The 15,667-nt window shown below is 38.3% G+C and overlaps 1 protein-coding gene across 3 annotated transcripts in view; it reads left to right on the top strand.

The window, feature by feature from the left end:
* SGCZ (sarcoglycan zeta) overlaps window positions 1-15,667 on the top strand; it is a 199,301-nt gene that overhangs the window by 145,888 nt on the left and 37,746 nt on the right. For 2 of the 3 annotated variants that reach the window (XM_063309828.1, XM_063309827.1), the window contains one exon: window positions 11,944-12,066. The exons of the other annotated variant lie outside the window; for it this stretch is intronic. In XM_063309828.1, the coding sequence (XP_063165898.1) occupies window positions 11,944-12,066 (123 nt within the window). The remainder of the gene's footprint in view (window positions 1-11,943; window positions 12,067-15,667) is intronic. 3 annotated transcript variants of the gene reach the window in all.

Raw genomic sequence — 15,667 nt, 5'->3', positions numbered from 1 at the left:
ATGCAACCTTTTTTCTTTCAAAAAAATCCATAACCAAAATCCAAATTGGATGCAGCAATGACAAGAAAGACATATGACAGCAAGACTGGTATAACAGTGGAACTGTCTATTTATGGAAGTTGTGGGTTTTTAAGAAGAGGGTGGACATCCCCCTCTCATGGGCCATAGTGTTTTCTAAGCCCTATTTTAATTTATTGCATTTCCTGGATGCTTCTTTGCTACTTATTTCTTTTACTGTTATACTGTGGCTTCTCTAGTATGCCAGCTTGAGCCATTCAATGATTTAGGAGGCTGTACATATTCAATAAATAAATAAATTGATGGTTTAATTGATTTTCCTGCACATTATAGACAATTGGATTAAATGATCCTTTTGGTTCTTTCCACCTCTACAGTTGTACACCTCACACCAGAGGGCAGTGACAGAGGTTTACAACATAGTTTTTGTTTATTAGGAAAAGTTTGAAGATTTGGTTCTGGTTTTGCTGGTTTGCTTTTCACTTTTGTATGTAACCTAATCGCAAAAGATTATCCACCTTTTATCTTATCTTTTGAAATGCAACTGGAAAGTGCAGCTAGACTAGGGAGAGAAAGGCACCAAACTTTGAGGCTAAAGGGCTGTGGATCATGGGTTCTCCACCCAAACTATACATAAGTGCTCCATTACAGAAGAACATCCAGTTGACCTTCAACTTAAACAGAGGCTCGTCTGTTTCTATCTGCTAATAAAATAACTGCTCACACATATTCAGTTTATACAGTGTTTCTTGTACATTATATTTCCATTCAGGGAAAAATTGCACCAATTCTCTGAGTAAGATTTGAAGCTTCATCAGTGTTAACCTGAAAGAGACCTGCATCTTAGAAGAGATATTTAATATTATAAACCTGTAAAAAATATTTTTATATACTTGAGTGGGTATCGGTTTATTAAAACAGACTTATAGTTTCAGTCTCCAAAGAAACAGTACAGTTGGAAAATGTTTCTTCTGCCATTGTTGTGAGTATTCTTTACCTAATATACCATAAGCAGATTATTGGAAAGAAATAAAAATCCAGAAAATAAATCCCAGCACTGTTCTTCTAAAACACAAGTTCTACTACGGGAGTAGGAAACCTATTGCACTCCAGATGTTGCTGAGCTATAACTCCCAGCAGCCTTAGGAAACAGGGCCAACAGATAAGAATGCTGGGAATTGTAGTTCAGCAACATCTGGAATGCCACATGTTCTCTACAGCTATCCTGTTAAGCTCAGCTGGGCTTTCTCTTCCAGGTAAATAGCCATAGGAATACAAATTAAGTTTCATACTTACAGGCATATGCTAGCCTCGGGCATTTACTTAAAACTATTGGTTTTAGAGCAGATGGCATTTACTGGCTTGATCTACTTTCTATGCTTTAATTATATATTATAATTATATAAACATATACATATTCTGGTAAATATACAAACAGTAGTTGGGCAATAATTTTCTACATATTATTGCAAATCTTTATAGACTGAAAAGTGTAGTGATGAATGGTGAATGAATCATCTCCTTCTATAATAATGTCAGATGTATTCCCTCATTTTTGCATCCATCTATTTATTTATTTTATTTTATTTATTAATCAAATTTATCACCGCCCATCTCCCAAAAGGGACTCTGGGCGGTTTACAATAAAACATAAATAAAAATATAAAACTGTAAAACACTGTAATACATAATAAAATAAATATAATAAAAACCTAGATGGCTGGAAGTTCTTTATGATTTGCAGGCAGAGCAGGGTCCTTCTAAGAAACTAACCATCCCCAGGAATGGCTACTCTCTCTCCTGCCCCAGGCATAATTACAGAGCCAGGTCTTCAGCTGTTTCCTAAAGTCCAGGAGGGAGGGAGCCAATCTCACTTCCAGGGGAAGGATATTCCAAATGGCAGGGGCTATTGCAGAGAAGGCCTGCCTCCTGGACCCTGCCAGATGGAATTCTCTTGCAGACGGGGTCCGTAGCATGCCCTCTCTGCACGACTGGGTGGGATGGGTTGATGTGATGGGGAGGAGACGGTCCCTTAGGTAACCTGGACCCATGCCATGTAGGGCTTTAAAGGTGATAACCAACACCTTGAATTGGACCCGGAAGCATACTGGCAACCAATGCAGCTCGCGGAGCAAAGGGGTGACGTGTGCTGATCTTGGGAAACTCAAGATCGCCTGTGCGGCTGCATTTTGCACCAGCTGTAGCTTCCGGATACTCTTCAAGGGTAGCCCCATATAGAGCACATTGCAGTAGTCTATGTGGGAGATAACCAAGGCATGAGTGACCATTCGAAGGGCTTCTCACTCCAGGAAGGGACGTAACTGGCGCACAACACAAAGTTGCACAAGGGCCCTCCTAGCCATGGCTGCCACCTGCTCTTCGAGCAGGAGCCGTGAGTCCAGGAGGACCCCCAAGTTAAACACTGGATCTGTCTGGGGCAATGCAACCCCATCCAGAACTAAAGTTGACAATTTCCCAGAAATCGAGGAGCTATTGATCCACAGCCACTCCGTTTTCCCCAGGTTCAGCTGCAACCTTTTGTCCCCCATCCAGGCCCTCACAGACCCCAGGCACTCAGAAAGGGTGGCCACAGCATCACTTACTTCACCCGGGATGGAGATGTATAATTGGGTATCACCTGCATATTGATGATACCTCACCCCGTAGTGACGGATGATCTTGCCCAGTGGTTTCATGTAGATGTTAAAAAGGAGCAGAGAGAGTACCGAACCCTGCAGCACCCCACAAAGGAGGGGCCGCAGGCCGGATCTCTTGCTCCCTATCAACACCGACTGGGACCGACCCTGGAGGAAGGAGGTGAACCAGCACAGAACCACACCGCCCACCCCCAACTCCCTAAGTCAGTCCAGAAGGATACCATGGTCGGTGGTATCAAAAGCTGCTGAGAGGTCAAGAAGCACAAGAATGGATGCACTGCCTCCATCTCGCTCCCACCAGAGGTCATCCATAAGTGCTACCAATGCCATTTCCATCCCATAACCGGGCCTGAAACCTGACTGAAAGGGGTCTAGATAATCCGTTTCATGCAGAATCCTCTGGAGCTGCAAAGCCACCACTTTCTCAACCACCTTCCCCAAAAGGGGAGGTGGGAGACTGGGCGAAAATTTTCCAGTATAGTAGGATCCAGCGATGGTTTCTTGAGGAGGGGGCACACCAGCACTTCCTTAAAGGCTGCTGGGAACACCCCCTCTCTCAAAGATGTGTTTACTATTGCCTGGACCCAGCCACATGTCACCTCCTGTGCTGCTTTCACCAGCCAGGAAGGGCATGGGTGTAATTGGCACGTGGTAGCATTTACAGTCCAAAGAATCCTGTCCACTTCCTCAGGTTCAACAGGATCAAACTGGTCCCAGATAAGCTGGTAAGTACATTCCCTGGGTATCTCCTCTGACTCTGTCTCACGCTTGGAGTCCAACTTGGTCCAGATCCCAGCGATTTTATCCTGCAGGTGCCCCAAAAATTCCTCCACATGGTCCTGTAGATGGATTTCTGACTCCCCTTTCCCTAAAAGGGTTAGGGATTGGGTAATCGTAAACAGGGCTGCCGGGTGGCATTCTGCAGATGCAATAAGAGCAGAGAAGTACTGGTGCTTTGCCGTTCTTACCACCACAAGGTAGGCCTTAATCGCGGCTCTAGCTTATGTTCGGGTGGGTTCGATTTTTGTCTTCCTCCAGCAGTGCTCTAAGCATCTCTTAACCCTCTTCAAAACCCTCAGCTCCTCCGTAAACCATGGGGAGTGCCGGGTTTGGGTGGGCAAGAGAGGCTGCACAGGCACAATCCTGTCCAAGGCTCCGGCTACCTCCCTATTCCAGGCAGCAGCCAGAGCCTCCACTGGACCATGCAGGAGAGACTCGGGTATAATCCCCAGCTCCCTCTGAAACCCAGTTGGGTCCATCAGTCGCCGGGGGCAGACCAATCGAATGGGTCCTGCCTCCCTGTGGACGGGGGCAGCACAAGAGAATCTCAAGGCCACCAGGGCATGATCTGACCATGACAAAGGGGAAAGATGCAGTTCTCCCCTCAGATCATCTTGCCACTGCTCCAACAAGAAAACTAGGTCCGGGGTGAGGCCACTGTCTCTAGTCAGTTCTTGAATAATCTGGAACAGGCCCATGGCTGCCATGGTAGCCATGAACTCCCAGGCTGCTTCTGAGGCCCACCCCAGGGAGGGCAGATTGAAGTCCCCCAACACCATATGCCTGGGGAATTCCACTGCCAATCCTGAGACGGCCTCCAGCAGCTCAGACATGGAGGTTGCTATGCAGCAGGGAGGCTGGTACAGTAGCAACACTCCCAACTGTTCTCGGGAACCCAGCTTGAAGAACAGGTTCTCACACCCAGCCACTTGTGGAGCAGGACCCCTGACAGCCACTAGGGATTCTTGGATGACAACAGCCACCCCTCCTCCCCTGCCCTGAGGTGGCGGCTGATGCCAGACTCGAAACTCAGCTGGGCATATCTCCGAAAGAGTAACACCTCCTTCCATGCCCAGCTAGGTTTCAGTAATACATGCCAGGTCAGCCCCCTCTTCTGTGATCAAGTCACATATGAGGGGGGCCTTGTTGTTTCTTGACCTGGCATTACAGAGCAGCAGTCGAAAGTCAGGACAACCACGAGTCTGCTGTCCAGGACCTGGGTTCAAGCACTGAGGGCCGGAACATGCCACAGGTAACAAGCACCGGGGGCGTCTTCCTCTATAATCTATAATCCAAAGAATTATAGAGTATGTTTAAAGACTATGCAATTTTGAATTTGTTCTATCCTAAAACTTGAACTTTATTTTAGGTGTATTTTTGAGCCAAGAACTCTACTGAAAAATTCAGATAATTTTGTTTATGTGCTAAAATGAAAGGAAAATAGTGTTCATCTATGCAGTGTGTTTCAGGTCAATTCACTTAAAATATGGGTCAGATGAAATTCTAGACACATGCCTATAAAATTATCAACAAATCCATAGACCAAGAAACTAAGAATTAGAACAATCCCTGTAGAAAAAGATAAATCTAATTTATTATTAGATAAATAAAATAGCTTAATCCCTTTGCTGCTGAAACCATAATCCAACCTAAGGGAACCATGTGGACTACTTTTAAGTACTGCAGTTATTTGCTAGTCTGGTTTTCCTGCAACCTCCATTGGACAAATTTGGCTAAAGGAAGATAGGATACATTCCAACTTGACACCCCATGCTAGAGGGTCCTATTCTGACATACAGATACCTTATTTAAAAAGAATAAAACATTCTTAGGTCATAGGAAGGCCTTGCTTTTTATTTACATGGATGCCCTTTATTTTCCAGTCCTCCTGTTTACAAGTCAACTTTGTGAACAGTTCTCCTAAACATCTGACAATTCTTTATATTTTACTTCTTGTCTTCACTTTCAATGTATTATTTCTTTGAATGCTTGATTTTTCATAGAGAAAGGCTCTACTGATTAAACCATAATTAGAAGATTGTGACGGATAATTCATTTTGTTGTACTTCTGCTTATTATAAAGCTTCTGGAACATTTTTTTTAAAAATCTGAGTGCATTCCAACATCTGTGATATAGGATTGGGTGAAATTCTTCATTTTATTTTATCTCATTCTCATTTTTTTTCAGCCTCAAGCTCATTTCATTCAGTTTCTACCTCAGTTCTAAATATATATATATATATATATATCCTTTTTTATATACACATTTCTCCTAATGCATATACTTTCCTAATATTTTCTAATAACTTCATTTTTTGTAAGCAATTTGCTCTAATGAATTCACTCTGCTGCTCTCTTGTGTGCCATTTATACTAATATATATCAATTTCAAGTGAATTCATTAATAATGATGTGAACTAAACAGTGTAGACAATCATGATCTACTTAAATAAATTTGTTTCATATCCTCTTGTATTTTCAACATGTATATATTCAACTGAGTAAAGACTCATAATAAAAAGATTTATCAGTCTCTCCCATTCATGCTTCTCCCTTTTGTGAGATGTCAACATAGCCGCATGTCCTCTACCATCTGCTGTACGGCTTGCATTTGGGTGCCACAAATCTGTCATTCATTTCTATTAATTTTTGGCATAGCAGCTGTGTTCTAACCTACTATTCCACATTAGCCACTAGTTATATGGATTGGAGCAGTGGAAATGGCTGTATTATGACCTCACCCATGCAGTGCACCCACCTTTACAATAGAACCTGCAGGTTGGACAACTCCCAACAGGAATGGCAAACCTTGGACAAGGACTTGATCTACTGCATTGAAGCCATACCAATAAAGAAGCCTATAAATCATCTACTGCTGAATGTCTAAGTGGGCGTTATATTACTCACTTGTGTCTAAGGTAGCATCTTTTAATGCCTTCAGGCAGAAGCCTTTTCCATCCCTACTAGTATCAGATACTTTTTACATCCAATGTTTTATGCTCGCAAACTATTATTTTTCCACTTCAGTGAATCTTTTAAAATGTTTTCATTCTTTGTTCATCCATTTTACTGAGACAAAGTCAGGATGCTGTCATATTCGGAAACAAACACTTAACAGTGGATGAAATTCCAGTAGCAGCTCTTTGAGATTAAATAACTAATTGTTTGCACTGAGAAGACCAACTGGTGTACACTTGCAGTATGAATGTAGATATATGGTTTGGTTTGACTAAAGCCCCCATCTGAAGTAAGTTCACAGAGCAATGTCTGCTCTACCCCCTACTTCAAAACAAAGAGTATTCTGAGAAGCAACTCAATAAACTGAAGCATGTTGCCCCTGCAGTATAAAGTGCCACATTGAGCCACATCATACACACCTTGTACAGCCTTGTCCATATTGGCCCCTTACATCATCTGAAAGCTTCATACTTTATCCGGCCATTATTAAAAATGGTGCTCAAATACAACTGAAAGCAGGCTTGCTTGTTGTCTGCTCTGGAAAGGCAACTTGATGGTCTTTGTAGAGTAAAACTCTTAAGTCCCAGTACCAGAAACCAAGTTTGAGACCTTTTGTACCATTCTGAATATCTGTTCACTGTCCTTGACCTCATTAACATAAGGTAGCAAATGCTATATAACTGTGGATGGGGAACTATGACTTAAATGCATATTCACAGTTAAATTCCCTTTTACTGAAACACTGTCAAGGTGCAGGAGGAAATTCAGAATATTTACATTAGTGTATTAAGTGAAAAAAAAATACTGCTTTCTTCCTTCTCATTAGCTCTTTGGAGATATCAATAAAAATAAATAATTTAACTGAAATTGTTTCAGAAGGATCCAGAGAACAATAACTGATTCTATATGCAAATTATAGCCTATCATCAGTCATGGGCTTCCACTTTAAAATGGAGAAAGGTTATGGACTGAACATAGACAGCAGAATATTATAGCAGGCTATAAAGTAAATTATTCTAAATGCCCTTATCTGTTACTTAGTTTTTAGCCTTGCTTTGCAATCAGCAAATCTAAATAGAGATCTAGATGAAGCCAGGGAATCAAATCCAAAAGGAAGCTTGGTAACACTATAAAACACTTACAAAACAATTACTATCAGAATTAATGGATTTATTGAGAGGCGATGAACAGTGTATCTCAATAATGTAAATAAATGTTCAGTTGAAGCTTTCCAAACATAAAAATTAATAATCATAAGTGTGTTTAACATTCTGAAACTAGTCCAAAAGGCAATTGGGGCTCTGTGATCAAAGCCTGGCTCCCTTTATATGTGTCTCAATATCGTACGTACAAAGGGGAGGGGTTTGTTCATGCCGCCATGCCTACCCTCTTGACTTTTTCACACACATATCTGATGGACACTACTATCTAAATGTTCTAGTTTTATATTTCCACAACATAAAAGGAGTCAGATATTAATTCCAGCACTAAAAATTGGCAAACTATTTGGGATCAATCTTCTGTTTCATAGAGCTCAAACAGATCAGCAAAATCTTAGTGATGGGGGTACTTCTTCTTTTCTCCCCTCATTTTGGCATTGTTAGTTCCTAAATCTTCCTTGGGAAAATCTGTTTTCACTAAGTAACCCCAAAGTTCATAGTTTTGTGAAATTGAGGAAGTTGCCACCAACTCCTTTTTTCCTTTTTTATAACTACAGGAAAAAGAGATCACAAAGAGAGGCCTCTTGACATAATGAGTAAGTTGTGGGACTGACAACTAGGAGACCCAGATTCAAGTCCACCCATCCATGGCCATAAGTTATTGAGTGATTTTGGGCTTCCATTACCTATCGATTTCACAGAGTTATAAGAATAAAATCGATGTTCACCATCTTGAACTCAACAAGGAAAGATCAGGGTGGAGGAAGAGGAGGAGATTAACAATTACTATTGATCCTGCTGTCTACACAAGCCTCGTAGGTGGATCTTGCATGACCTGGTACTTTTCCTGTTGCCAAAGTAAATGGACTTCCAAATCATTCCAAACTCCATGGAATGAACCAAGGTGCTTAAGAAGACCATTTTCTAAATCCTTTTCTGTAGTGGATTATCTGCTAAGCATTCACAAAAATATAAACTCAGTGATTTTTCAAACTCTACTGTTACTGAACACCCCACTCCTTTCTTCACATGGTTACAGTTTAGACTAGAGAGGCAAAACTGTCCTCAGGGCTAGATTGTTTCCTGACTGTCTGCATGGAGAAAAGGATTTTCCTTCTGTTCCCATACAACTGTGGTCTTGGGGGTGGGGGAGAAGCACTATAAGGAAAGGAATCTAGCCAACATTTGGTGGGCTTGGTGAGAAGATCTCCAAGGCTTCATTGGTTCCATAGAATCAAGGTTCCCAATCTCTGGTTTAGGAAAATATAGGACACAATTTTAGGGAAGGCTGGTGGGCATTATGGTGAACTGACACTGTGACAATCATGTTTAACATGCCTCAAACTTGGAAAGAATTATAGCCATGGCTTATAACAAACTTCCAGGTAACAAATTCTTGACAGTTCTCAGTTCATTAATCCTACAGTGAAATCTGTTGATCTTTAAAAAGAAATTACAGTTTCTTGGCTCTCACTTTCCCTTTTCTAACACTCTCAGTTTTGCATCTTGCTTTCTGATGTAAAGTCCTGTTATTTCTTTTTAGTGTTCATTCTTTTAAATTGTGTCAATTTTAAATCTATTTCTCACTTTAGATAACAAAGTCTAAGGTGCTAATCCAAATATGTCGAATGGTAAATCACATGCCATTATTTTTCTTGCCTTTTTTCAAGATAGTAGCCAGAGCAATATTACTGTTCATTTCTTTTGCTAGCTTGTTAAGCATTTGGAGGAATGGAGATTGAAAATTGGACATTTCTCATCCCTTTTGATTTATCCTAAGAATCTTACACTTCATTTTCTCTATTATGTATATATTTATTTATGTCTTGGCATTTTTTTTCTCCTGATTACTGATATGCACTGAAATATGTGTTCACATTTGCAGGATAGGCATAGTCTCTTCTTCTCTTTGCAAATAATCTCCTTCCAGAACTCCAATTCTAACTGTAGTTATGAAGTGAAATATCTGTCTAGACCAGTGTTTCTCAACCTTGGCAGCTTGAAGGTGTATGGGCTTCAACTCCCAGAATGCTGGCTGGGGTTTTCCTTGGAGTTATAGTCCACACATCTTCAAGCTGCCAAGGTTGAGAAACATTGGTCTAGACTGTAAGGGAGAGAATTGAAAGGACAGTTTGTGATCCATCCTCAAACAAGGAAAAAAGCAACACCATATTCCCATTTCTGAATGACATAGACATAGTGGTATCTCAGATTATAGTTACTGAAATCTATGTTTTTGTCACATCACCATAACATTAATGCAGGACCTTCTTTGGGACCACTGAGTCATTAAATGCAGTCCTCTTCAGCACCTGCACACAGATACTTATAGACATCTCCTAAGCCACTGAATGGGATTCCTATCCCCAATAAATGAGATTAATGTTCTAGGTTAGAAAGACATTCTGTGCAGATGTGAATCAAAGTATTTTCTGTATGAAATTAAGCTCCTCATGCCTTTGATAGCAGTTCCACACATTCTACAGGTATGACTTTTCTTCAATGGATGCAGGGATGCAAAATTTTGCCTGTTGCCTATTTGACTGAAAAGCAAGCAATATAGTTAGATAACTTTCTTAAGGGATGGGCAGAAGAACATGGTGTATCAGAAGAAGATGGTGTATCAGATAACCATGCTCTTTGATGGACAATATGGAGAGAAGATAACCTGTTTCCATCAGTACTCTGGTAACATCCCTGTTTGTGTTACTAAGATGCTTTGCATTATTCTCAATGATGGTCTCAAATGTCACTTAGTAAAAAAAATAAAAATAAAACATTTATTTGTGCCAAATTATTGCAGCTTTAATCTTTGCTGCAGCAATTGCAAAGAAGAAATGCACAAGTATGCAATAAAGCAAATTAATAGATTCTTTATTCTTATATTTCTTCAACTACATAGAATGGCATGGCAAATGTGGTCTTAGATTATTTTATTGGCATGTAGAATTTTGTGGACAAATTTCCAAAAATGAAAAGTTTTCAGAGAAATTTTCAGATTTAAAAATTCATAGAGGAAAACCAGGAACTATACCTAATTTCCTAAAAAGTTGATAAAGAGATCTCTTCTATCATTCTTTGACTTTTAAAAGCCCAATTTATAGCCATGCTCCCCCTCCCCCCCGCTTTCTAAACTTGTCCAGTAACCCATTGGCTATTTCAAAATAAACACTATGCCTGTCCGTCCCTTCAGTATGAGAAAAAGGACAAGGATTAGCCAGATTTTATTCCTGGTAGGAAATTTGGTAGAATGATTTTTAATCCTTAACCTATAAAGAACTTTTGTAAAAAAAAATCCGAAGCGTTTTGCAAAAACTCTGAGAGTTTGTTCTGTATATTTTTATTAAACAGCTGCTTTTTGTCCCACTAAATGGCCTGGAAGATGATTTATAATTTTAAAACTTTACAATAACTCCTTAGCAAATAGAAGGGGAACACTCCATCCTTTACTTCCACTGAATTGTAGATACTTCATTTGGAAATAACAGAAACATTTGTCTGATGGTCCATGCATAGAAATTATATGTAAATGATTAAATCAATTAGAAGGGCAAACTATAAAAAAAAAGTCACATGCAGTAAACTGTAATTAAAAGGTTTAACAGCATGAAATATGTATTAGAGAAAAATCTGATTTTGTATTAGTCAGTATGTATAGCAAACAAAAATTAGTATTGGCAATTTATCCTGATCATTGTCCTGGCCCTTGCTCACCATTCAATGCACAATTTATCAAGAGCTTCTAGGTATTTAAGAATTTAGACTTTGATTATAAGTAATGTTTTGCTTTCAACAGACTAATGTGCATTATTTAAACATAAATGTTTAGCTTATTCGGCCATTGCACTAGTTTTGTTCATTATTCTTGTGAATTGAAAGCAGAAATATATGTAGTAATTTAGCAAGAGAATAATATTACAGTTAGTAAGAATAGTACAGTTAGTAATTGAACACTATTAGTAAAATAATATTATTGCAGTTCTTAAGCCTAACAGAAAAATCTTTATATTATGAATGTTTTACAGGATATTTATAAATATTCTTATGGGGCAAAACAGATTTTATGTTACACTTTTGGAATGTAATGTCATATAAAAATACTTTTTTAAAAGAGTTTGAATTAGATGCATAAACTGGAATAAATAAATTGGTATGATATGTAGATAGGTTACAGGGTCAAACACTTGACCCTGGTTATTATAGGAAAATCAAATACAAGGCAAATTCATTCTCAGCATGTGCAGTCTATAAAAGAGATTCATATATAGAATTAGTGTAAGTAGCCCCAAAACTGAATCTAAAAGGACTATTGAGAGAATGGAAAAGAGACCTTTGGGGCCTGACCTAAGATTCTGTTTTTTCTCTTTTAGGTGCTGATGCTGTAGAAGCCCAGTGTAAGAGGTTTGAAGTTAGCTCAAGTGAAGATGGTAGGGTGCTTTTCTCTGCTGATGAAGAAGAGATTGTCATTGGGGCAGACAGACTGAAGGTCACCGGTAGGTAGTAAGAGTGGAGTCCCTAATACTGAATGATTATGTCTGTCTGTCTGTCTGTCTATCTACTGTATCTATCTATCCAGACACATACACATACACGAAAACTTTTGGAAAGAGGGAGAACCATCATTGGATTCACGATTTCTACCGTTGGATATATTTCCATGGTACTGTGAATTAAGAACAGTAATTTTCTTCTATTGTAGAACTAGGTCTTTCAAAAGCAATTTTATCTTGCAAGTTACAATATTCATTTCTTGTTCTTTTGCCCTTTAAAGGTTTAGTTAGATACTGCCCTTTGCCATCATAAAAGTTGTCATTATATAGTTATCTGTACTCAAAATGTCAGCTCTAATTTCTCTGTGATTTAAGAATATACTTAAAGTTTCAGCCAAGAAACTTTAAGTATATACTTAAAGAGTTATTATTAAAGAAAGCACATCTTCAACCAGTAAAGTCAGAACTGTTGAATTCCGGGGATAATTTTTCTCTCATAATTTTAAATAATCTCTAATAAAAGACTGTGTTTGTTCAGGGATACTATTGGGATTCACTGATATATATTGATCAACTTGATAGCACACATGGTTGATTGGTTTATATTTTAGTGGGGATTTACCTTATTTATATAAACCAATATGTGAATTGAAACACATTGTACTTAAACATTCTCTTTCCAACCCCTCCCCAAAGTTTAGAGTACAGTTCCAAAATAAAACAAGAAAAAAACACACAGAAACACATTACTTAAAGAAAATAGAAATATTAGAACAAATTATAGATGAAACTATTTTTAATAAGAAAAACCTTCATGAAATTAGTGCCTGTATGGGAGTGGAGATACATAGATAGATAGATAGATAGATAGATAGATAGATAGATAGATAGATATCACAAACTAATGTAAAAATAGGATTAAAAAAATGAAATGTGAACACAGTACCAAAATTTTAGCGCCCTTATAGTAGGGTTTATTATTTGAAAACATTTTTTTTATTATTTTTCTGCTTTGGAACTCTCACTTACTCATTAAAACAGCCACATCAATTTTCAGGCTTATGTACAACTTTGAAAAGAAAAAGACATGGGTGCTTCAATGAGTAATGGAAATCCTCAATGCAGTTGTTTCATGGGGAAATGGGAATTTTTAATCTTCCTAAAAAACATCTCCAGATAGATATTACACTTAATACAAACAAATATTTCCATTAGAAAGACAAGAGGAAAAAACAATTTGAAACATGCAAGAAAAAAATCCAAACGAAAATTTACAGCATAAACTCAGAATTCAAGTAAATATTGAGTATATAGCAAGCAATGGATTCAAACTTCCAAAACACATATTAAAAGGTTTATCAAAGGTAGGCTTCAAAATAATTAAAAACTGGAAAATGTATCATCTGTTTACTATATTAATTTTGAATAAGGGATATATCCTTGAGAAATAAAGCTAGATTTTTAAAATGAAAGGTTGGATTTAGTGTACTATGATTTATTAAAACCATTCAGAGTTGGTTCTGGTTTTTATATACAACTTAATGCATTTTCCACTTGGAAGTTAGCCCTTTGAAAGTGACAGTTCTGTGGTTGTGGCACTTCCAGCCTGGAAAAAGAGTTTTAAAAATCTAACATGCCTCTATCTACCAATCCACTCTCTGTTGTTCCCGTGCCTGTATTCACTCTGTACTGTCACTATGCATATGTCTACAAGTTCACTCATATTGTCACCAAAAGTTTGGCAAGAAGCTTCTGATTCCTGGTTAATAACAACAGAGCTCCTTTCTTAAAAAATTAGCCAGTTTGATCTGATTCTTAATATTCAAAGGTCAGTTGTATGTGTAACCATTTCTTACACATACAAAGGTACAGCATATATCTGGATCAACCTGCAACATGATATTGAGTCCAGCTCCACAAGATTATACTTGTAACAAGAAATAATAAACAGATTTCAAAGGCATGAAGTATTCATTTATACTGTAGTTAAGCAACAGTTTTAACTATTATAGTATTAATTTTCTGAAATACTTTATCCACAAGGACAGAGACAATTTAGTTTGATATTGCTTCATAATGTAAATGAATATTTAAACATATGAAGGTGCTCAGGCCATTGGTAATTCTTGCCCAGAGAATTCTGCTTACCAGCAACTCAGTGGCCTTACAGAAAGTTCTTTCCTAGCCTGTTAATTCAAGCTGCTGAGAACTGAGCTGGGGAATCTTCTTTGCATTTGTATTTTTAATCATTAAGCTGCAGCCTTTCTAGCACCAGCCATGGCTACTGGCACTTTCTGCTATTCTGGCTGAAATGAAGATGGTGACATTCTGCCCATTGCTAATGATAGCAGATTGTAATGACGTCCTCATTCATGGTAGATTATGTCACTGACAGTGCACAATTTTCTCTGCTGCATCAGATTGGGTGCCCTTCATTATGATAGTTCCATACCCAACTCGTCACTCTTTCTGATGTCAAGAATGAGACATGGATGTTTAAACACCTTGTCCCACGTAGAGTGCTTAATAGGAGCATAGTTGTATCTTTTGGAGGTCCAAAACCTTTACTTCACTAATCATTGCTCAAGTCAGATTCCCACTTTCAGAAACATTCATATAGATATACAGAACACTTCAGACTCCATTTGCAAACTTTTTCTGCATGTGATATTCTGTCCAAATCTTGTGTAGGAAACTGTGTTGAGGGGCTTGCCCATGGTGGCTGTTAATGCATTGACCACAATATTACTGCAGGGCTAGTATGGAGGAAGAATACAATTAATAATTATAATGCCCTCTAGCAGAAAGGATTAAAGGATCAGAATGATTTACAATAAAATGAAGCGTACGTGTTTAGACATAATGAGAGCCTTGCCCATAATTTACAATTGCATACACTTCCATTAAATTAAAAAAAAATAGAAATTTATTTTCTATTTATTTATTTTCCTTTTGATTAAAGAAATTATGATTAAACATTTATAAGATCCAAGTACAACTCACAAGCCACCAATTTGTCAGGCCTGGTCTAACTAAACCATGTCTTCTTTCTGTACTATATGCATATTGGATGTGAATCTAAAGAGGTGGAAGTCTTTTAAAAAAAAACACTAGTGATATTTTTTGTCAGTATGTCTGACAAAATCACATGACATAATATAGGTGAACTGATGCAAGCCATAGGGATGTAAAGTAATTTGAGGTCAACACTCAAGTGCAAGTTCAAAGATCGTTCTGTCTGTATTCTTGGCTTGGGGAATGTAATGCCTTTTGGCAGTGTTCTAGTTATACCTCGCAACCATAATCCATTCTTTTGTAACCTCAAGGCTTCATGACATGGGTCTGCCCTTGATGACTACTAGAGGGCTGCTATGTTACAGAAAACAGAGGCCAACATCCAACAGCCAGAATCCTACTCTATGTTGGATCCCCTGTAGAAAACTGCTTGGGTTTGGTTGTTTCTTCTTGTTGTGGTGGTTGTCTTTGAGAAGCTTGGCTTCTACATGTTTAAAAGAAGATTTTCCTATTTTACTTCTGTCACAACCTCTGAAGTTAATCCATATATTCCATCTTCACCAGACTTTAAATTGATTTCTATATTATC

The sequence above is a fragment of the Candoia aspera genome, chromosome 8 (assembly GCF_035149785.1).
Source record: "Candoia aspera isolate rCanAsp1 chromosome 8, rCanAsp1.hap2, whole genome shotgun sequence".
Taxonomy (NCBI): domain Eukaryota; kingdom Metazoa; phylum Chordata; class Lepidosauria; order Squamata; family Boidae; genus Candoia; species Candoia aspera.
This window is presented reverse-complemented; position numbering and strand designations above follow the sequence as displayed.